This window comes from Gouania willdenowi, unplaced genomic scaffold (genome assembly GCF_900634775.1).
Source record: "Gouania willdenowi unplaced genomic scaffold, fGouWil2.1 scaffold_354_arrow_ctg1, whole genome shotgun sequence".
Taxonomy (NCBI): domain Eukaryota; kingdom Metazoa; phylum Chordata; class Actinopteri; order Blenniiformes; family Gobiesocidae; genus Gouania; species Gouania willdenowi.
The window spans coordinates 157565-183665 of NW_021145116.1; the positions used below are offsets into that span (position 1 = coordinate 157565).

General features: G+C 33.2%; 1 protein-coding gene across 1 annotated transcript; it reads left to right on the plus strand.

Moving 5' to 3' along the window:
- The first annotated feature begins 1570 nt into the window (after nucleotides 1–1570).
- Nucleotides 1571–26101, plus strand: LOC114459833 (solute carrier family 25 member 36-A-like). The gene is given in 9 exon segments (XM_028441984.1): nucleotides 1571–2018; nucleotides 3918–4073; nucleotides 11618–11695; nucleotides 14877–14977; nucleotides 24581–24647; nucleotides 24718–25004; nucleotides 25768–25784; nucleotides 25786–25824; nucleotides 25826–26101. Coding segments are annotated over 9 exon segments (924 nt in total). The 5' UTR covers nucleotides 1571–1977; the 3' UTR covers nucleotides 25964–26101.

Consider the following 26101-nt stretch of genomic DNA (forward strand, 5'->3'; position numbering starts at 1 on the left):
CAAAATGGGACTGTAAACAAATAATGACTAAAAAATATTCCTTTATTTTTTGGGGGAAAAAAACTATAAAAAACTGTACTGTTTTCCTTTTATTTGTAATTGTCAAAAGAATCCCTTGATAAACTATTCAAAACAATGCAATTTAACTAAAAATAAATCTTGAATGAAATAGATAAAGGAATAATACAAATTCTGGTTCTATAATAAACAATGCAAACTACATAATAGTTCTTTTTCTTTTTAAAAGTGAAACTAAAAATGTATTTTGTGCCTTAACAAATGGACTTAAAAATTTTTTTTAAAAAAAAACAGTCATTTTACTGTATTTACGTCAGATATTTGTTTGGACCAGCAGAGGGCGCTGGTAACCCAGTGGTTGGTTGGGATACAGATATTCTGTGCAGTGAAGAATGGATGCTATGCTAGCAGACAGAGCTAATAGAAAAACGTGACTTTTACAGATATTCACGTAATATTACAGATATTTTTTCGGTGCTACAGGGGTAAGGAATCATTTATGAACATGTTTAAGAGTAGAAGGCGGCCAGAAAGAAAGTAGTAGCAGATTCCGCCCGTCGCCTCAGCAGTTGTACAAGAGAAGGATAAATATATAGCTGCTGTTTAGAAAAGGTACAGCGATTCAATTTTCAGAAAATCGATATCAACCGTGATACCTATGAATCGATTTTTAACTGCCTTACGATTAATCGTTACATCCCTATCGCACACACTAAAATAAACTCGCATATGCGACCATTTTGGTTGCAGTCTCAAGCCCTGTTTAAAATACAGTTGTTCAAGATTGTGTTGTTTTCATTTGAAAAAAGAAATTCAGAAAAATTACATATATATACACTGTATATACATTTTTATTTAAAAAAGACCAACTTGTAAATAAAAAAAAAATACAATTTTCCTTTTTCTTTTTAAATATAAATGCAAATGGACAAATTTGAAAAGTAATTAAATTGAATTACAGAATAACGTGTGAAAAAAATTCCTGTACATCAACTCCATGTATACAAATATATATATATATATATATATTAATGCGTAATTATTTTTATTAAGAGAACGTGAACACTTTACACAGAAAGGAGTCGGACCCAAGTGTCCACCCTTGGACTTGAACCAAGGACCTTCTAAAATAAAAACTATGTTTTTCATCATTAGTTTTTAAATCTATTACTAGACATTTCAAGCGCCCCTATTTCAATTCCAGGTGATCCCAAGGTTGAAAAACACTGGTATAATGTCTATCTTTGGTTGAAAATTTTGTCAAAATCTGTTAAGTACTTGTGACATAATGAACAAACAAATAAATAAATGTGGATCCTTCAACATCTCTGACTATGGGGTCATATCAAAGTCCTACCTTTTAATCAGCAATATCTACAAACGGGGTTATTGTGATATTATGATATATTATTATGATAAATTATTAGCCTGTGGAATATAAATAAGGTCAAACATTCAGTGAAAGGCGGTTTTTTATTAAACTATGATTCATTGAATGTTGTGCATGTGAACAGTGCGTGATCAGGGCGGAGTCAGTAAAACGTCACCAGGGAACTGACCAATGGCAGCCAGGCTCTCGTGCTGTTGTCGTACAGTAAATACTCAGCTTTTCTTCCTGACGCAGTAGAAACAGAGCTAACTTACGTTACTTTACTCTAAATGCTAATGTTCGCTTCTTAAACCTGAAGATCTGGTTCCGCTAGCACGCGCTCACTAGGTTTGGTTATTTAAATCTTGCGTTAATGAAGTGATAATTTATTTTTTAGATTAATAAGGTCTGAATCACCGAGGACCAGCTCCGCTGCTGCTCTCCGTCCTCGTTGTCGGTTTTTGTCCGTCGTTGAGCTCCGTTGGAGCCGCTGCGGAGAGAGGGAAGCACGGTGACCGAGGAGAGGAGAGGAGAGGACGGTACGGAGCCCCACCAGGCCCCGCTGCTGGGCTGGGCCTGTCTGCTGAATAATGAGCCAAAGGGACACTCTGGTTCATCTGTTTGCTGGAGGGTAAGTCACTATTACACTAATATATATATATATATATATATATATATATATATATATATATATATATGTGTGTGTGTGTGTGTGTGTGTGTGTGTGTATAATGTGTGTGTGTTCCTAAATACAGCAAATATTAGCTGTTATTTAACTTTGCTGCTAAATCCACTCATCTCTGCTGCTCTCCATGATTTCATAATAAGAGACTTCAACATTATATATTTATACTGAGATAGTTTTTTTAATAATACATAATGCAAAGAATTCCAAAGTTAAATTTCACTTCATTGCCTTTCGCAATACAATTATAGAATAGTAATTGCTATTAGTATTGATCCATTGAGTTACCTTCTATTGACATATTGACAGCCTTTATGTTTGTTTTGTTTCCTCGTGTTTTTCTTTATTTTCCTCTATATGGTTTATCTGTATATACTGTATACATTATTTGTTCAGTACAAACAAAAAGTGTGTGTGTATATATTATAAGATTTCCTGCAGCAGATTTATTCTTTATTAATTTCACACTAAAATATAATTAATATTTTTATTAATACCTACCTCTGTAGTTAAATCCTCAATTTAAAAATTCTCATTTATTTGAGGATGGATGCAAATGATATAATTTGTCTTTCAGTGTATAGTGCAAAATACTTTATTATTAATCCCAGGGCTAAAGTGATCAGAAACACTAACAAAAAGATACATACTTAAATACAAAGTAAATATAATATCCACAATTATATTAACATAAGAATAATTACAGATTAAATATGAATGATCAAGATTTATTATTTGTGCCAAAATGCAAACATATAAAAGTATAATGTGACAGATTACTTTCAATCATCACATTTATTTCCAAACTCAGCGTAAAGAGTAAAATATTTAATTATGTTGCTTATAGAAAATGTTTTAAACATCTGAGACCAAACTTGAAGCCTCAAACATATCTAATAACAGGCACTAACTTTTATCATTAAAGTTTTAAAGTTAAATTACAACACAAACTGTGTGGGATTTGCAGATGAAATCAAATGTTTTTGTCATATGTAAACTTTTGCTTGGTCAGATTTTCTATATAGGTCAAATATTATGCTAATCTGAAATGTACATTTAACATATCAAATGTTCCACTAATGTTTTTTTAATTCCACAATCACACTGTTTCTACTGTGATTAAATAATATTCAGTGTGTAATCTTAGACAATTCTGCAAAATGAGGAACTGAGGCCTATTTTTCACACTAGCTCCTGCAGCTAGCAGCTAGCATAGCTTTGAAACTAGGCCAAGGGTCACTGCTGCATGTGGGCATGAATGTGGGTCCTCCTTTTCAAAGGTAAATATAGCTTCAACGGGCTAAATTAACTGCCTGTGTGGAAACATATAAAGTTACCGTCCTGGAAGTGTTGATTTAAAAGCACATGTAAGTCATGGCAAATACAAGTTTCTCTTTGGAAAACAAGACAAAGGAAAGAAAGCTACAAGCTAATATTATATACTTGTAAAGCACGTGTCAAACTCAAGGTCCGGGATCCAAATCCGGTCCTTTAGAGCTTTCAATCTGACCCACGGCAGAAAGCAAAAAAGTGTAGATTACCAACTAATTCAGTTGTAAATATCTCAGCTAGATAACTCCAAAATAATACACAAATTCAATGGAACTCCACAATATTAGTAGAGTAGCTTTATTGATCCCACAGGGTGGAAATTTACTGTCATGACAGTTCAGATCAGATAACGTGCAAGAGAAAAAGAAAATAAAAGAAGGCAAGACACACAACTGTGTGATGAAAGGCGTCCAGCCCGAAACGTCACGTTGCTGCTATATTTAGGTTCGTCCTTAACGTTGATCTTCTGCAGCTATCCCACACACACATCAATGATTTCTGTTTGGTTGGTAGATGCGGCGGCACAGTTGGAGCTATTTTGACGTGTCCACTGGAAGTGGTGAAAACCAGACTACAGTCGTCCTCCATCACACTGTACATCCAGCTCAGCTCCGTCAATGGAGCCAGTGTCGCCCGCATCGCTCCTCCAGGACCTCTGCACTGTCTCAAGTAAGAACCATCACAATGAATAGTCTATTAAGACTTAATGTTACAGAACCATTAGTTTTTATTATGTGAAACTTTGTAATAAAGAAGAATAAAATAGAACAATCCTTTTATTGTCATTGTACAAACTACAATGAGCTAGCACCGCTCTGAAAGTGAAAGTAAACAGGAGCCATCGCTCTGCTTTAGGATTCTCATTTTTAACACACACACACACACGCACACGCACACACGCACACACACACACACACATCCAGAGTGAAATAAAGCCGTGTCATGTAAAGAAAACAAACTCTTCTGTGTAAATGAGACGATAAAACAATGCAATGGGAGCATCTATAGAATGTTTCATTACAACAATGACGTCATTGATCGGATCGGTAAATTAAGACATTACAGCTGATCAAATTGATTACATAAAATGCAAAATATCGGCTGATGGGATATGGCTGATGAGATCGGTGTAAAGCCTAATTCAAAGATTCAAAGAAAACAACATTAGGTACGTAAAAGACTGTCGGAATAAAAAGTTCATCAGCAAATAGTGATGTAAAAAAGTGCAATTATCGTATCAATACCAAAAATGTCTGAAATCAATTTTTTTAATCGTGTTTTTGAACAAAAAAAATGTTTTTTTGCACAAACATATGTATAGCATGTAAATCCTTAGTCACTATGTGTCAGTGAACGCACCGTCAGACCTATATAATAATAATAATGATCTATTGGATTTCATATAGAGCTTTATCATAGACACTCAAAGTCACTTTACAGAATGAAGACATTATTCTTTCACTCCACACTTAGTGGTGGTAAGCTACTACTGTAGCCACAGCTGCTCTGGGGCAGACTGACAGAAGTGAGGCTGTCATAGTGAACCATAGGCCCCTCCCACCACCACCAACACTCACTCACACACTACATTCATACTAGACAATGTGGGTGAAGTGCCTTGCCCAAGGACACAATGACAGATACCACTGCAGTGACTGTCCCCCACCCTGGAACTCTCAGTGGTGTCCATCATCTACTGACCAGGACCTTATTAAACTACCTCAGTCCTCAATGACTTTAAGCTTTATTTTCATAAAACATACTTTGATAGATGGAGGTGTTACTTATTTAAGAAGTAGAATCACAATTAAACTTTTTTTAAAAATGTAATTTGACAGTTTGAAAATCATACCACTTGTTTTTTAATATTTATGCTTGAATTTCAGATACAAAATCAAAGTGTTGTCCCAAATATTCACGTGTGATTTTAGATCCTACACTTAATTTTCTAAATCATGTCAAAAAGTTATGCCATGTTCTGAAATGTAACATCACCAACTTCCAACACATCAGCTCTTTATCACTGGAAGCAGCAAAATGGTTTTTCATTGTAACGATCATATCAATATCATGTCCTGTATGTCATCATGGTCTCAAGCCAAACAGACTGTTCTAAACCCTCTAAGGTCATTACATAATCAGGCCTGGAAAATCCTCCATAAAAAACCAGTGCAACGTACAGTAAAATACAGTATGTTGAGCTGATCAGGTGCTCAGATATCCACGTGGTACATGAAATCCTTAATGATGCTGCCCCACCCCCTCTAAAAACATATATACAGCTACGCTCTCAGCTAACAAGTGTTAAGGTCTGTATCCAGGGGTGACCCCAATGTTCCTAAAACAAAGTGTCTTTTCTTATAAAGCCATCAAAGAATGGAATGTACCCCCAGACAATCTAAAGCACACAGACTGTCTGTGAGACCACCAGTCCTACTCACAGTAATGGGTATTTGAGGGTACCATCTGATGGCTACCACACTGTATTATGTGTTTTATGGACTTAAAAACTGTTGCACTTCATATTTTTTTCACTTTAAATAATGCTGCTAAATACTGTAACTTAACAAACCTATTTGTAACTTTCACTTTGTATTTATAAATTACCTTTTGCTAAGTAATTTGAATTTTGTTCTGTAACTTTAATTGTGTATCTTAAGTGTGCCTTGTTAAGCACTACAGATGGAATTTAGCATAGTGCTAAATCTGGTGCATCCATGTTTTTATATATTTATATAATTTAAAGGAATAACCCCCAGTGTTATGTCATAGTATCACATCATACACACTGCTGCAGGTCTGGAATGTTCCACTTCTTCACATTGGTTATGTTTGGTAAATCTTTCATATTTTATATTTTATCTCAATTAATTATCCACTTTAAGTGAGTTTTGGATGTTAGGATTGTTAGCTATATCGCTCATTAAGTTTTCTTTGATTGGATATTTGTTTCAAAAGTGTTAGGGTTAGGGTTATATATTTGTTTTTGGTAATAAATAGTAATGTTTCTTTCTACTTTAATAGAACTCATTGTGTCATTAGCTGGCATGGGTGAAAAGCACAATGAACACGTCGACCTTGAATGAACGGCTTCTGGCAGACATAGGACACCGCTGGTCACGTGACACCAAGCATTACACTAGAGGAAAGAGTGGTGAAATAAAGACTCAACCTTTATGAAGTGGGTCAACATGTTGCAATGACCTTGATCCATTTTCTAGCTCCATGGTTCACTACAAGACTAGAAACTGAACCCACAACCAGTTTTTAATTCTAAAATTCAACATGCTTTAATGTATTGGTTTTTACTTTGTTTAATGTCTGAATGTACATTATAAATCTAAGTGGAATATACGTTAACTATCATTCTCTAGGTTAGATAGAGAGTACGTTGAGCAATCATGGGAAACATCGACTTCATCCGTCCACAAATCTATCTTTATGTTTATCAATGCATATTTATCTACACCCCCCCCCCCCGAAGTGAACACTGGTCAAAAGTCATGACCCACTTAATAAAATTAGGTCACGTTCCATTACATTTATTTTAGGTTCTCCAGTCTAACCCAGTTAGCATTAGGTGCTGATAGATTATATAACTTTTCAAACATAAATTTAGCTTCTTTGCATTTTCACTGTTATAACCTGTTTAGGTATTTCTAATTCTGCTGCGTATCCACCATCAACTGGAAACAAATGGTCATTCTTAGCATCTAATACGGGACATATCCAATACATATTGCACTTTAAAACAATGCATTTCACATTTAAAATCTTTTACATTGTGTTTTTTATGCATATTTAATAGTGATGCACCAAATAACTAAAAACAAAAATATTTTTTTAACTGAAACAAGCCAACAGGAACCAGATTCTATCTAAAGCATCTTCTAAGTAATGGTTGAGATGGAGCATGTAAGGGTTTTATGTTTCTGTGTCAGGTCAACACTGTAGTTATGTGTAGTTACGTGTAGTCACTGTAGTTACTGTAGTTATGTGTAGTTATGTGTAGTTACTGTAGTTACTGTAGTTATGTGTAGTTACTGTAGTTATGTGCAGTTACTGTAGTTACATGTAGTTACTGTAGTTATGTGTAGTTACGTGTAGTCACTGTAGTTACTGTAGTTATGTGCAGTTACGTGTAGTCACTGTAGTTATGTGCAGTTACTGTAGTTACGTGTAGTTACTGTAGTTACTGTAGTTAGTGTAGTTACTGTAGTTATTTGTAGTTACTGTAGTTATTTGTAGTTACTGTAGTTACTGTAGTTATGTGCAGTTACTGTAGTTACATGTACTTACTGTAGTTATGTGTAGTTACGTGTAGTCACTGTAGTTACTGTAGTTACTGTAGTTATGTGCAGTTACTGTAGTTACATGTAGTTACTGTAGTTATGTGCAGTTACGTGTAGTTACTGTAGTTACTGTAGTTAGTGTAGTTACTGTAGTTATTTGTAGTTACTGTAGTTATGTGTAGTTATGTGTAGTTACTGTAGTTATTTGTAGTTACTGTAGTTACTGTAGTTACATGTAGTTACTGTAGTTATGTGCAGTTACTGTAGTTATGTGCAGTTACGTGTAGTCACTGTAGTTATGTGCAGTTACTGTAGTTACGTGTAGTTACTGTAGTTACTGTAGTTAGTGTAGTTAGTGTAGTTACTGTAGTTAGTGTAGTTATGTGTAGTTACTGTAGTTATTTGTAGTTAGTGTAGTTATGTGTAGTTACTGTAGTTATGTGTAGTTACTGTAGTTATTTGTAGTTACTGTAGTTATTTGTAGTTACTGTAGTTACGTGCAGTTACTGTAGTTACGTGCAGTTACTGTAGTTACGTGTAGTTACTGTAGTTATGTGTAGTTACTGTAGTTATTTGTAGTTAGTGTAGTTATGTGTAGTTACTGTAGTTATTTGTAGTTACGTGTAGTTACGTGCAGTTACTGTAGTTACGTGTAGTTACTGTAGTTACTGTAGTTATTTGTAGTTACTGTAGTTACATGTAGTTACTGTAGTTACTGTAGTTATTTGTAGTTACTGTAGTTATGTGTAGTTACGTGTAGTTACTGTAGTTATTTGTAGTTACTGTAGTTATGTGTAGTTACTGTAGTTACGTGTAGTTACTGTAGTTACTGTAGTTATGTGCAGTTACTGTAGTTACATGTAGTTACTGTAGTTATGTGCAGTTACGTGTAGTTACTGTAGTTACTGTAGTTAGTGTAGTTACTGTAGTTATTTGTAGTTACTGTAGTTATGTGTAGTTATGTGTAGTTACTGTAGTTATTTGTAGTTACTGTAGTTACTGTAGTTACATGTAGTTACTGTAGTTATGTGCAGTTACTGTAGTTATGTGCAGTTACGTGTAGTCACTGTAGTTATGTGCAGTTACTGTAGTTACGTGTAGTTACTGTAGTTAGTGTAGTTAGTGTAGTTACTGTAGTTAGTGTAGTTATGTGTAGTTACTGTAGTTATTTGTAGTTAGTGTAGTTATGTGTAGTTACTGTAGTTATTTGTAGTTACTGTAGTTATTTGTAGTTACTGTAGTTACGTGCAGTTACTGTAGTTACGTGCAGTTACTGTAGTTACGTGTAGTTACTGTAGTTATGTGTAGTTACTGTAGTTATTTGTAGTTAGTGTAGTTATGTGTAGTTACTGTAGTTATTTGTAGTTACGTGTAGTTACGTGCAGTTACTGTAGTTACGTGTAGTTACTGTAGTTACTGTAGTTACTGTAGTTATTTGTAGTTACTGTAGTTACATGTAGTTACTGTAGTTACTGTAGTTATTTGTAGTTACTGTAGTTATGTGTAGTTACGTGTAGTTACTGTAGTTATTTGTAGTTACTGTAGTTATTTGTAGTTACTGTAGTTATGTGTAGTTACTGTAGTTACGTGTAGTTACTGTAGTTACTGTAGTTATGTGTAGTTACGTGTAGTTACTGTAGTTATGTGTAGTTACTGTAGTTACGTGTAGTTACTGTAGTTACTGTAGTTATGTGTAGTTACGTGTAGTTACTGTAGTTATGTGTAGTTACTGTAGTTACGTGTAGTTACTGTAGTTATGTGTAGTTACTGTAGTTACGTGTAGTTACTGTAGTTACTGTAGTTATGTGTAGTTACGTGTAGTTACTGTAGTTATTTGTAGTTACTGTAGTTATGTGTAGTTACTGTAGTTACGTGTAGTAACTGTAGTTACTGTAGTTATGTGTAGTTACGTGTAGTTACTGTAGTTATTTGTAGTTACTGTAGTTATGTGTAGTTACTGTAGTTACTGTAGTTACGTGTAGTTACTGTAGTTACTGTAGTTATGTGTAGTTACTGTAGTTATGTGTAGTTACGTGTAGTTACTGTAGTTACGTGTAGTTACTGTAGTTATTTGTAGTTACTGTAACGATCACAATTTTATCACAATTTTTTTCATTCACATCATTTAGACTATTTTAAAGTTATTTACTAATAAATCAAACCATTTCACTTTCTTAGAATCATCACCCTAAATGTAAAAAGAATAAAAGGTCATTTTCAAACATTTTAAAAATGTATCTTAGTTATTTATCAAACTGGTTCTAAGTATAATTAACATCAAACAAAAGGTCTGACATGTTCTTATAATCACACAGTTTTTTACTTCAACTAAAGTAGTGTAGCATTAGCATTAGCATCACATGTTACATAAGGCAGTATATCAGTCTAGTGATTTCTATTAGTTATTGAGGTAACACACTCATATTAATAAAATCATACTTTAAACAGTGTTTGAACGCCTCATTTCACACAGTTTAGACAATCATATCCTTTACAAGATAAAACGTTACTGCTTTGGTTACATTAGGCCTGGGTGATATGGACCAATATTCATATCTATATATTTTTACTCTAAATGACAATAGGTGATATAAACCATTTATTTTTTATCAATAGTTTTACAATAAAATAGGGATGTAACGATTCACTCAACTCCCGATACGATTCGATTCACGATACTGGGTTTACGATACGATTCTCTCACGATTCATTTTACAAAATGGGACTGTACTTAAATGACGGAAAAATATTCCTTTATTTTTTTGGGGGAAAAAAACTAGAAAATACTACTATTTTCCTTTTATTTTTCATTGTCAAAAGAATCCCTTGATGAACTATTCAAACAATGCAATTTAACTAAAAATAAATCTTGAATGAAATAAATAAAAAAATAATACAAATGAAAAAGAAGCCTATTCATTTAAATTCTGGTTCCATAGTAAACAATAAAAAACTGCATAATAGTTATTTTTCTTTTTAAAAGTGCAACTGAAAATGTATTTTGTGCCTTAACAATTGGATTAAAAAAAAAACAGTCTTCACTGTATTTGCGTCAGATATTTGTTTGAACCAGCAGAGGGCGATGGTAACCCAGTGGTCGGTTGGGATGCAGCTAAGTGCAGTGAAGAAGAGATGCTATGCTAGCAGACAGGGTTAACAGAAAAACGTGACTTTTACAGATATTCACGTAATATTACAGATATTTTTTGGTGCTATAGGGGTAAGGAATCATTTATGAATATGTTTAAGAGTAGAAGGCGGCCAGAAAGAAAGTATTAGCAGATTTCGCCCGCCGCCATGACTTCTGGATAGCGCCCTCTGCTGGTTAAAAAAAGTACTGTAATTCAATTTTCACAGCATCGATGTGAACCTTTATACCTATGAATCGATTTTTAACTGCCTTACGATTAATCGTTACATCCCTACAATAAAAACAATAATGTGTCAAAGTCAGTGGAGCCACAAAGACCCTTTTATTAATCAGTAGCAGCACAATGACTACATTTTGTGTCACTTTTGACTTTTTCCTTCATTAAGGCTGAAATATGATTAAATGATGTAGTGATGCTTTTTTCAGGGCAGCTCTGAGTTGTTGAAAGTAGTCTTTAAAGTAATTTATACAATTGTAATGTTTTAATTTTAGTTAGTACACATTCATATCCATAAATATAATGGTACTAATAATTTGCATCATAATTTATTTCGGTTGTCAGCCTTGGTTTTTGAATTTTCGGTTTCGGCCAATAATTTTATTTTAGTAAATCCCTAATATTTAACTTATATTCTGTCTGTACATAACAATGACAGTAGTCGTTTCTTTGTAAGTGGACAAACTTCCAGATGATACCAATGAATATTCAAGTGAACTGTGAACTGTTCTCCTCCTCTTATTAATATAAAATAAATCATTTGTTTCTTCAGGTTAATTCTTGAGCGAGAAGGATCTCGTTCCCTCTTCAGAGGCCTGGGCCCCAACCTCATAGGTGTGGCCCCTTCCAGGTATGTGGAAATATTCATAACTCATAACTGGGTCAGGTCACATGTCCATTAACTATACAGAACATCTAGTCCTAGTCTACGACCAGACCAGACCAGACCAGTATAGAATAGTTTACTTCATCAACACTGGTAGTTTTATTTTAATGTTAATCATTTTTACAACATGATAATGACTTAGAAAAGTCTAGGATTATTAGTGTTTGTTAATAAATTATTCAGCGTACAGCTAGATCAATTATAGCTCAGTTTATATTCAAAACGTCTCCATGAATTCACCAAAATATACAATATAAATGCTTTTTAATGTACATAACGCACAAATAACAGAAATACAGTTCTGAAAACATTTAAATGTGCAAATAAAATACTGACAGGTTTATGTTGGTTATACACTTTATTTTTTAAATGAAACTAAATAAATATTACATTTCTAATTTTATGAATGAATGAATCATTGATTCATAATGATATAATGTGATTATAATTTAATAGTTTTAATTTCGTTTCAGTTGAATTAAAAAAACAATTGAAGTTTTAGCTGTTAATTTAAACAACAATTAATAAAATATAACCTCCCATTTCTGTGTTTTTCTTTATTTTATTCTGGTTTTTTTCTCTTCCTTTCTTTCTTAGTTATTATTCTTTTTGCAATAAGTATATAATCTTATATGTGCTGTACAGTATGTTATTATGTATATTATAGTATATACAGTATACTAACAGTATACTGTATATTAATCACACTCGTAGTGATGCATTACATAACGGTGCAGGTTGAGATAATCTAAAGTAGAATAAAATAAAACATCAGGACAGAGAGAATACCAGGCAGCTGTGATGATGTGGTCATGTGACCTGCCTCCATTTTCATAATAATAATAATGCATTGGATTTTATATAGAGCTTTATCATAGACACTCAAAGTCACTTTACAGAATTAAGACATTATTCTTTCACTCCACACTTAGTGGTGGTAAGCTACTATTGTAGCCACAGCTGCTCTGGGGCAGACTCAAGGAAGCGAGGCTGCCATAGTGAACCATAGGCCCCTCCCACCACCAACACTCACTCACACACTACTTTCATACTGGGCAATGTGGGTGAAGTGCCTTGCCCAAGGACACAATGACAGATACCACTGCACTCCCATCCAACTACTAACCAGACCCAGACCTGCTTAGCTTCACAGAACCAGATCAGCCAATCACAGGCTAGGATGGATACATGTCTATTGATTTGTATTAAATCATCTTAAGTGCAGACAACGTTAAATAAGCATGATTACATTATTGGGTTTAGCTCCACTTTAAAACAATGTTTATTAAATCTGGTTAATTTAATTTAATGAGGAGCATATATATATATATATATATATATATATATATATATATATATATATATACCCTATAGAATATGGACCCCTGACAGACATTTGTATGAAATAATGAAATAAATGTGTTTGACTAGTTTGTCTAGAATGTATTTCAAATTAAATGGATTATTTCTATTATAAACAATGAAGTGTGGAGACAACTTTGAACTATGTCTGACTATGTAACCATCTTTATTAATCAAGTTATTTTTATTTAAGTCACTGTAATAACCACATCTCATACATTAGTATTAAATATGCTACTGTTTTCATTGTGTATGTACACTTCTACACATGTACTGTAGTTCTTACTGGTTTATATTGACACAAACTATACCCATTATCACAGTTTACCAAGATCAATGTCTTCATACATAACAGTGTCATATGTACAGTATGTCATATTCCTGAATAGTTTATTAATGATTAAAAAAGAAAATCACCTTTTTTATTTTGTTTTCATTGTTCATTACACTGGGTCCGTATTCCATAGAGCAGTATTTCTCAGATGGAGGTACGTGTACCCCTAGGGGCACGTGATGGCACTACAGGGGTGCCTGAGAGAGAGAAAGTGGAAAATGAACAAACGAAAACATTAAAAATATGGGGTTTTTTTGTTTAAAATGATAATCGTAATAATGATGATGAAAATGATCTTGATTAGAACATAAACTAAAAATACAAGAGTCAGTGAGAAAATAGTTATGAAATCTATAGAAATATATTAATTCAGGATCAACTAAATACTGTTTCTTCCACTTATTTACAAAGTTAGATTATTTAAAATGTGCGTTATCACTCATTCATTCCATCATTATGATCTATAGATGTTTATTTCATAGAATTCTGAGCAAATTATTAAAGTCAGACAAAAGCGGTACATGGATTCAGAAATCGGAGAGAGAAACGTTCTCGGGCCAAAAATGTTTGAGAACCACTGCCATATTACACTGGATAAAATTCAATTTTCAATTCAATTCAACTTTATGGGGGAGTTAGGGTTATGGGGGGTTAGGGTTATGGGGGGTTAGGGTTATGGGAGGTTAGAGTTATAGGGGGTTAGGGTTATGGGGGGGTAGGGTTATGGGGGTTAGGGTTATAGGGGGTTAGGGTTATGGGGGGTAGGGTTATGGGTGGTTAGGGTTATGGGGGGTTAGGGTTATGGGGGGTAGGGCTATGGGGGGTTAGGGTTGTAGGAGGTTAGGGTTATGGGGGGTTAGGGTTATGGGGGGTTAGGGTTATGGGGGGTAGGGCTATGGGGGGTTAGGGTTATAGGAGGTTAGGGTTATGGGGGGGTTAGGGTTATGGGGGTTAGGGTTATGGGAGGTTAGGGTTATAGGGGGTTAGGGTTATGGGGGGTAGGGTTATGGGGGGGTAGGGCTATGGGTGGTTAGGGTTATGGGGGGTTAGGGTTATGGGGGGTAGGGCTATGGGGGGTTAGGGTTATAGGAGGTTAGGGTTATGGGGGGGTTAGGGCTATAGGGGTTAGGGCTATGGAGGGTTAGGGTTATGGGGGGTTAGGGCTATAGGGGTTAGGGCTATGGAGGGTTAGGGTTATGGGGGGTTAGGGTTATAGGGGTTCAATTACAATCTCACACTGGTCATTGTTTAGATGCTGGTTGAATAAATGCTCTTCCTGGTAAAACAAAAAGAAACTTTCTCTTGTTTATGTAAATTTTAAATGAGTAAGAAATGAAATGATTAAATTGGTTGATTTTAGAAATAACCACAGTTTTAACAACCCATTGAAGGTTATTTGTTGTCTTTTGCTTGTTTGAGTAACGTTGACTTTTTTCTTGTTTCCTGTAGAGCGATCTACTTTGCTGCTTATTCTACAGCTAAAGAGAAGCTGAATGGAGTGTTGGAGCCAGACTCTACGCTCGTGCACATGGTGTCGGCTGGAATGGCAGGTAACCATGGCTCCTCCCCCTCCCTTATGTATGTTTAAATGTCAGTAATGGCTACTTTATCTGATTAATGATCAATACTGATCAATCTACAGTTTGTCTACATCAGACAGCTCGTTCTCAGCAGACATGGAGCATGCTAAAGCTAACTAATGATGCCTGTTGCGTGTTGGAGCTGTTTAATATATTAACTCTTTTAGTTATAATCAAAAATGTGTTTTTTTAAGAAAGCACAATTTAAGACTCTCAGGATCACACAGACACACACACACACACACACACACACACACACACACACACACTAGGCTTTGTTGTTGTGACTCATATTATTTACTGTAAAATCAACCAATATAATAAAGTCAGATGTTTAATAGAAACGTAGATAATGTCTCTTTTCTAGTTGTGGTTAATAAAGTGTCTTAAAGACTAACTAAACCCTGAAGTTTTGGCTAATGTACGTCTAGGAAGCTTATGTCAAACTCAAGGCCCGCAGACCAAGTTCGGCCAGCCGGAGCATCTAGTCGGGCCTACATAAAGATTTTGTTTAAAGTAAAAAAGAAACAACAAAAATTTGGCTTTTCGTAAATTATCATATAAAGCCACATGTAATAAATAAATGCTTTTTATGTGGCACATTCCCACAGGATAATTGAATCCTGAGATTTTGCTGAAATTGCATTCTTTTTTATATATATATATGCTTATAATCAATCTCAGTACAAGGTGAACTCAGACCGTGACACCGGAAACAAAACTCGTAATCAAGCATCAGATCCCGCCCATTTCTGTCCAAATCACAGCGATGCTTATTTGCATTGGATTAGCATTATCACAGGACAATATCTAGTAGCTAATTTACAATTTTTACTGTACAAATTACTGACATGGTTGATTCACACGGGATTAACATCAATTATTACAAATCTCATGTGGTCGCTAGGTAACACTAATCACGTGTGAATATGGCTTTAGTTGTAGATAAAATATGATGGAGGTTGCAGTGCTACATTATTTACGGGAATATTAAATCACAATTAAATGTTTACAACAAAATACATAAAAAATAGAAATACTTTGACTAAAATATCAAGAATCATTCAACACTGCTTCATACATTTGTTTTCAGTGGATTAAAGTCATTTTATTGTGGTTTAGTTCTTCTTTAAATATTAAAAGAATAAAAACTCTGATGGTCCTTGAAGTTTAGGTTGTGCTTTCCTCCTCTGTTGTAAAGTAATCCCTTTGCCCTCCTCTAACTTCTTGTTATGACTGATATATATATTTATATATATATATATATGTATATATATATTGAGGTGTTGCCCAAGGACTCTGTAAATGGTTGAACATGGCAGTTGTTATACTGTGGGGTCTGGGCCCCCCCTGGGCCCCCCTGTTTGCTCTGTGTGTATAGAGAAGAGAAGTCGGCCTCCACTGGCACTCGGGCGGACACGACAGGTAGCACCTTATGTTTCTTTCCACTGGTATTAATAAATGATATGACACATAAACAGGTTAGAATAGTTTTTATTTTGTTCATGATGTTAGCATTAAGCACAGCTACACATGTTTGCAGTTTTAGACACTTTAAGGGTTTAGTTTTTTATTATTTAACATTCACACAAACCTTAGTGTAGTTGTTCCTCTAAACTTGTGAAATGTTTTGACCCGTATTAAGTTATTATTATATTATTATGTTATTATAGAGAAATGCTAACCTTGTCACTGCCACAAGTCGACTGTTCATTATTAGTTTCATTTCATTATCCTTGGATTATATATCAGCATATATTATATACTTTATATTATTTATTATATACTATATATCACCATATATTATATACTTTATATTATATATTATATACTATATATTACCATATATTATATACTATATCATATTATATACTATATATTATATATTATATACTATATATTACCATATATTATATACTTTATATTATATATTATATACTATATATTACCATATATTATATACTTTATATTATATATTATATACTATATATTACCATATATTATATACTTTATATTATATACTATATATCACCATATATTATATACTTTATATTATATATTATATACTATATATTACCATATATTATATACTATATATTATATATTATATACTATATATTATATATTATATACTATATATTACCATATATTATATACTTTATATTATATATATATACTATATATTACCATATATTATATACTTTATATTATTTATTATATACTATATACACCAGATATTAGATACTATATTATACTATATAGCACCATATATTATATACTTTATATTAATTTTTATACTAGATATTACCATATATTATATACTATATATTATATATTTTATACTATATATTACCGTATATTAATATTCTTTATATTATATATATACTGTATTATATATATTACCATATATATATATTATACTGTATATATTATTATTACCATATATTATATACTTATATATTTATTATATACTATATATTACCATATATTATATACTTTATATATATATTTTATACTATATATCACCATATATTATAGACTTTAATATATATATATACTATATTTACCATATATTATTACTATAATATTATAGATTATATACTATATATTACCATATATTATATACTTTATATTATAATATACTATATATTACCAAATATTATACTTTATTATATATTATATACTATATATTACCATAATATTATAGACTATATTACCATATATTATATACTTTATATTATAGATTATATACTATATATTACCAAATATATATACTTTATATTATATATTATATACTATATATACCATATATTATATACTTTATATTATATATTATATACTATATATTACCAAATATTATATACTTTATATTATATATTATATACTATATATTACCATATATTATATACTTTATATTATATATTATATACTATATATTACCATATATTATATACTTTATATTATATATTTTTATACTAGATATCACCATATCTTATATACTTTATATTAAATATATTTTGATACTATATCTCACCATATATTATATACCTTTATTAGTATATTAGTATAATACTATATATTACCATATATTATATACTTTATATTATATTTTATATACTATATATTACCATATATTATATACTTTATATTATATATTTTATACTATATATCACCATATATTATATACTTTATATTATATACTATATATCACCATATATTATATACTTTATATTATATATTATATACTATATATTACCATATATTATATACTATATATTATATATTTTATACTATATATTACCGTATATTATATTCTTTATATTATATATTATACTGTATTTATTATATATTACCATATATTATATACTATATATTATATATTTTATACTATATATTACCGTATATTATATTCTTTATATTATATATTATACTGTATTTATTATATATTACCATATATTATATATTATACTGTATATATTATATATTACCATATATTATATACTTTACATTATATATTGTACTGTATATATTATAATATTACAGGGAGGGTTAGGAGACCCCACTATCAGAGCTGGACCCTCTGAATTTAATTCATGGGGTGAAACAATGCAGATGCTAAGTTAGTTATGCTAATGTTAGCTTAATTCATGTACAGCATTTCTGCAAAATAAAAAACAGAATATATGTAACCTGTTGTATTATTTAAAAAAAATGATGTCCTCTTTTAAAATGATATAAATTAAATGACCTGTTATTTCAGCCACTGGTTTTTGCAGAAAAATTTAATATTGACATTAAAACATTACAACATTTAGCAAATATATCTCAAGTCATTGTCAATCTTTACTTCATATAAAACTACGGTACGTTAGATAAGTCAACTATTCATTAGCATGTATGCTGTACATGCCCACTGTATTATATATTTTCACTTTCCAAGATATGCATCTAAAAGATAATCATATATGATATAATAAATAATATATACTATAATAAAAAATATTAATATAATAAATAATATCATATCATATACTATAATATAAATGTTAAAAAATGAAATAAAAACTGTGTGTGTGTGTGTGGGGTGTGTGTGTGTGTGTGTGTGTGTGGTGTGTGTGTGTATGTGTGTGTGTGTGTGTGTTGTGTGTGTGTGTGTGTGTGTGTGTGTGTATTGTGTGTGTGTGTGTATTGTGTGTGCGTGTGTGTGTATAACAAACATGTTTTAAAACTAATTCTAGAAAGAAGGAAAAAGTGGTATTTATTAAAATGGGGTCACGATCAAAAACAGACAGAAACCAGTGACGTTAGGGTTTGTTCGTATCACAAATATAATACTTTAAAGTCAGGAACTACATGTAAAACTGAACTATATTAGTGCTGGGTGTTATACCGGTTCATACCAAACACCAGTATATATGTTTATTATGATATTAATTATTAATATACCACCGGTGTATTTGATTACACAACGTCAGGAACGCTGCGTTTCAGACGGGACCCTTTCAAGGTAAACATTAGCGCTGTGGTGTTAGTTAGGGTATAAATAACTAAATAAAGCTAGTAGAACATGACACAGCAGAACTTGTGTCTGTTTGGAGATTTTTTGGTTCCGACGTCGACCAAACAAACATTTGATGCAAGTGTTGTCGGGCTAAAGTTGTCGCCGGCGGCAACACGAGCACTTTGCTCCATCACGTTAGCCTTAGCATGTGGTGTAATAATCAGAATGTATTGCGTTAAAGTGGGGGCCATCCACATCAGCAGGTAGCACGGGGGAACGCTAACGATAAGTCCAGCCAAATGTCACTTTAACACACGTTTACTAGCAGGACTCGCTGTGACAGAAAAACATTACAAACTCTATCACTATCCATATTTACTTATTCTTAATATATTCTATAATACAATAATCATAATAAATACATAGTGTTTTTGCTGTTGTTTAGTGTCTTTTTTCAGTCATTTTATTAATTTATTTGGTGATTTTCTGGGCTTTTGGAGTCATTGAGTGTGTTTTTGGTGTAATTTATATGTACAGTTCTTATTTAGTTTTTTTTAGTTGTCTTTAGTGTTTTTTGAGTAAATGTGGTTTTGCTGTTGTTTAGTTTGTTTTTGGTGTCATTTTGTGTTTTTTACTCAATTTGTTGATATTTATCGTATTTTTCTCCTTTTTTGTGTGTATTTTTGGTCATTTTTTAAATTATTCTGGAACTTAATGTATTCCTGTTGTCACTTTGTGTGTGTTTTTTTTTATGTTTTTGTATGTTAGTATATTTTTGTACATTGTAATATTATTATGTGTGTGTGTGGGGCTGCCTTTTGGTTCAATTGTGCAATTAGGGATGTCCCAATACAACTCTTTCACTTCCGATCTGATACCGATATTGCAGCTTTGAGTATTGGTCAATGCCGTTATCAATCCGATACAATATCAGCACGAATCATGCATACTTTTATGACTTATTTTGTAGTGTGGAATGTTAAAAAAGGTTTGATCATGTGATGTTAGTCAGAGAACAATAGTCAACAACAGTAGAGATGAGAAAAACTGACAAAAATATAATATAATATATATCAGAGATTTTAGATGCAGTCCGATGAAATCCGATATTCGTTTTCTGGCTGATATCGACCGATATCTGATATCAATATCGGATCGGGACACCCTTAACTGTAATGATACCATTGATAATAAAATTGTCCACCAGAGCGAGTCACATGTGTGCCAGAGCCAATCGCTAGAGAGCCCACCCCCACTTCCTGGTTTTGAGCAGAACAGCGACCCTCTCTTTGTCGGGGTAGCAGAGCTGAGTCAGTGGGCGTCACGGCCGCCCCGTGGCGTCCTGGCCAGCGGAGCGCCAACACTCCACTGTGGCTTCACTTTTTAACCCTCAAGAGGATTTAACGTTTATTCTGAATTAAAGAGGAATTAAAGCTCCCATGTAAACCTGAGTGTCTCAAAGTGTTTCTCATGCTGGTGCGTCACTTTTTCCTAATTTATACATTTAAATATATGTAAACAATAGTTATCACTTTACATCTCACCTTCAAACACAACCTCATTTGTCCATCCATGAAAAAGCTACTGAACATTATTATATCTATACATACTTCCTACGGACACTGACCTACTGCATGAAATAAACTGTCATATACCGGGAAACCGTGAGAATTTAAAAATGACCGTGATATACATTTTTGGTCATACCGCCCAGCTCTAAGTTTAATGATCCCATAGTGATCATTGTAATATTTGAACACTATATTGAACACTATCGACAGCTGGAGGGTTCTGTTCTAAACCCTAGTGTTTCCTACTCACTTCTAGACTCCGCCTACATGTGAATGTCCTCCGTCCTGATCTAAAACATACTTCCTGTCTCTACTGAATGTAGGTCAAACCTCTGAACCTGTTCTACTGCATCTATGAACACAGTATAGTCACAGGTGCTCATACAGTATGTGGTGCACTACATAACCTTTAACACTTTATTATTGATCCTTACAATATATTTAATAATAGATTTACTGTAATGCACTTCAAACTGTGAAGAACCTTCAATACGTTCTGCAAAAATGTTTATTTATTTATCCTGTTATAAAAGTTAAATAAATGTATTTTTAATTAATCGTGACTAGAGCTTTTCAGTTACGGTTGTTGCTACTGCGTAATGTGATAATGGGAATCATAATCATCTAAAGAAACACAACTACAATTTAAAAAACTGTTTATAGATTGTGTAACTGTATAAGTATATATTAAACAAAGACGTATTTGGCAATTTGAAAAAAAATGCAAAAAATGACAACCTGTATCTGTAGTTTGTTTTTACTAATGAAAATGAAAATAATAATGCAGGAAAAACAGAAGACTGACCTTAAATATGACCTTGAGCTTTGGTCCAATCAAATTAAATAATCTATTTATTTTCATAAATGTAAGCATTTCTACAATAACCCAACCCCTTAATAGTCTAGGAGGAGTTTTACGACACAGGAGTAAATAATACCTCCTACGAGAACAATAACCTTACAAAACATATCAGTCATTTGTTTATTTTAACAGACGTTTTACTTTAGTTTATATTTCAAGAAACTCTTCATTTTAGAGATTTTTGCTGCTGTAAAACAGGTAAAAAGACCAAATCTGTCATAATTGAACCAGATGTGGCTCCTGCACTAAAAAAAATCATCATCACATGTTTTTTAAACGTCTGTTTCACTGAACGACAAGGTTAGCATTTTCCTTTGATCTTAAACTCATCTCAGTGACGTCTGTAACATACAGAAACACTGATGACAATATATATAAATATATATTTGGTGGGTGGGTCCTTTCATCTCCCAAGGTTAACGGAGATGGGGTGGGGGGGGAGGGGGGGCTGTGTGTGACTGTGGAACAGAAAAGCCTGTGTTTTACTGTAAAGCTTTCACCTCTGCGTGATTGGGTGGGACACCCCCATCTGTGCCCCCCATATGTGCAGGCTACTAGCTACTAGCTGCAGCGGGGAGGAGCTGGAGGAGCTTTGCCCCTCCCTGTGAGTACACACATTTAGACAATACTTCATTCTACTCCCCCTCTATTGTCTCCTTTTTGTTCTCCTCCTCCACAGACACCTGAGCATCTTCTCTATTCATACACCTTAACAAAGGTCAAAGGTCATCCATGCATTACAGTGTAAACTCATTGTGATGTTTTAGACTTTTATTCACACTCACACAAACCTTTTTAATGTCATTTTGGGACGACTTTTGATCAAACTTTGTGTGAGTTGTAGATCATGTGAACATTTTAACACATTGCTCCTACATTTACCAGCAATGCATATTTATTTTCTACAACTGTAAATAAACTAATCACTCTTTGGGCTGTGAAACCTCTATCACATAATATTCACTATAAAGTGTACCTGTAGTGGAAATGTATTTAATGTATAACTAATAAACATCATATGTGCATCTTTTTTTTTCTCTCTGATTTTTAAACAAAACACATTAAAAGAATGATTTTATGCCCTGGATCATAAACTATAGTCTCCATTTTACACAGGATATGATGCACATCTGTTGATTCATGTTAGCTGTTGCTAGGCAACTGTGTTCCATTGGTCTACAGCAGGGGTGTCCAATTCCGGTCCTCAAGAGCCTCTATCCAGCATGTTTTAGATGTTTCCCTCTTCCAACACACCTGAGTCAAATGATCAACTCCTCATCCAGCTCTGCAGAAGCCTGATAACGATCCTAATCATTTGAAAGCTAATAGGCTAAGCTAACGGGTTAAGCATACGCACTAAGCTAACAGGTTAAGTTAACGGGCAAAGCTAACGGGTTAAGATAACAGGTTAAGCTAGCAAGTTAAGCTAATGGGCTAAGCTAAAGGGTTAAGCTAACGCACTAAGCTAGCAGGTTAAGTTAACGGGTTAAACTAACTGGCTAAGCTAACGGGTTAAGCTAACAGGTTAAGCTAACGGGTTAAGCTAACAGGTTAAGCTAACGGGTTAAGCTAACAGGTTAAGCTAACGGGTTAAGCTAACAGGTTAAGCTAACGGGTTAAGCTAACAGGTTAAGCTAAAGGGCTAAGCTAAAGGGCTAAACTAACAGGTTAAGCTAACGGGCTAAGCTAATGGGCAGAAAGTGGTTGAATGCAGCTTGTAAACGTACTTGTTCAGATCACTACTATGTTTGTGTTTACAGGGGATGCTATGGGGTGTGTCATGGCACTAACCACACCCCCACCACATTGTTCCCTCTTAGTTCTTTGTGGCTAAATGATGAACTCTTTCAGGAGAACATCCAATCAATGAACAGATATCCTTTCACGCAGCTTTCATCACAGTTGCTCGCCACTTCCCACAATGCACCATTTTATTTAATCAACATTTCCACTACAGGTACCCTTTAAGTATAAAAAAATATATCTAAATATATATTTTAAGAACAGATTCAAACTGTAATAACATACTGAATTTGTAGACTAGATAGTTAATCAATGCCCTGTACTGATTGGTTCTAATAATAATAATAATAATAATAATAAAAGTATAAGTGAATAACCTTTACTGCAGCGTTTAATCCTCTTTAACTATGAACTAAACGTATTAGCATCTAGTTTTACCATTTAACGTTATTTAACAGATTAATTAATAACAGAGTTCACGTTTACTGGCAAAGTTTTAATGTTCACTTTAAAGAATTAAAAATACATTTAAAAAACAAATAACATTCTGCTAATACACTAGGCATTATACTGTATATTTTGCTTGATCATTTCTAATAAAATACAACCAACAATATCAGGTGTATTGATACAACTAACCACACTTTAACGCTTATTAATTCATTGTGCTGATGCTTCCATGTTTATGTTTGATCTTTATATGATTGATTACATAACTAAGAAGTATCAGTAATGTAGATGTGTTTCTAGCGCTGGTATTGATCTCTGTTATTAGTCAGCTGATCCTGTTTGATCAGATGCTTTTCATATTGTTTATATTAGATTATTGAGTGTAGTTGATGTATTTCTAAATGTTTTTTTGTTAGTCTAAACGTGTGGTTTCCTGACGTTCCCAGGGTTCACTGCCATCACGGTCACTAATCCCATCTGGTTGATAAAGACCCGTATGCAGCTGGATGCTAGGTGAACTACTCTACATTGATTATGTCTATATGTATAATTATTAGGTTTAACGGTTTCTATCTGCTCTCAGAAACCGTGGTGAGCAACGTATGAGCGCGCTGGAGTGCGTGCGGCGTGTGTACCAGATGGACGGTATTCGAGGTTTCTACAGAGGCATGTCAGCGTCGTACGCCGGCATCTCAGAGACTGTGATCCACTTTGTGATCTATGAAAGTATCAAACGTAAAATACTGGAGTCCAAGGCTCGCGCCAGCATGGACGAAGAGGAGTCCGTTAAAGACGCTTCAGACTTTATAGGAATGATGCTCGCAGCTGCAACGTCCAAGACGTGTGCCACGTCCATCGCTTATCCTCATGGTGAGGAAAACAAACACACATGGGTGACGGAGAGATAGGAAATGCACAAAAAGACTCCAAAAACATATAAAGCAACAACAAATTTATACAAAACTACTCCAAAAAACATTCCAAAATGTTTCAAAAGAACAACATTAATGACAATAAAAACACACAAAAATCATTCATACACACAGAAAGATACACAGAGCGACACAAACAAATAAAACCCCACAAACTGTAATTTACACAAAACAAACAAAATTTGAGCAAAAATGACAACATTTGTTTGCATTTCAAAATGCTAAACTTAGTGAAAAAAAATTTAAACATTATTAAAATTCATCCTTGTTGAAATCCACAAATGTTTCCTGTTTTTTTTGGAAGAAAATAAAAACACCACATTGATAATAATTTAGCATCTAATTTACTTTAGCAAAATTTTGCATCACTATGAATTTTAAAGAATAAAGATCATCCCAATTTAACTTTAGTTGAAAACATTTATCTATTTAGCATAAATTAAGTTACATTCATAGTGATGCTAACTTTTATTTAAATAGATTGAATACTTTAAATGTATTAAATAAATTAAATACTTTAAATTTATTTAAATCAAATTTAGCATCATTGAATTTTGAAGCAAAAAAGTTTGATTTCACTTAAGCTGAAAATATTTATTTTTTCACGAAATCTAATATGAACTATTTGCTGCCATATAATGGTTTAATTTGATTTGCCAGTATTTCCATTCATGCTGACTCATGTGTTTTTTAACCTGTAGAGGTGATCCGTACACGGACTACGAGAGGAAGGCAGCCGTTACCGCTCCTTTTTTTCCAACCCTGCTGACGGTTTCCCGTGAGGAAGGATACGGAGCGCTTTACCGCGGCCTCACCACTCACCTCGTCAGACAGATTCCCAACACGGCCATAATGATGTGCACCTACGAGGTGGTGGTCTACCTGCTGGGCCGTTAGTTAGAACATCACACTGAGACTGAGGAAGGGTTCAAAGTCCAAATACAGACCAAAACAAACCTGACGACACTGAAATGGACCATTAAAAAAAAAAAAAGACGACGAATGAATGAATGGAAACGGCTTTTTGCAATATGA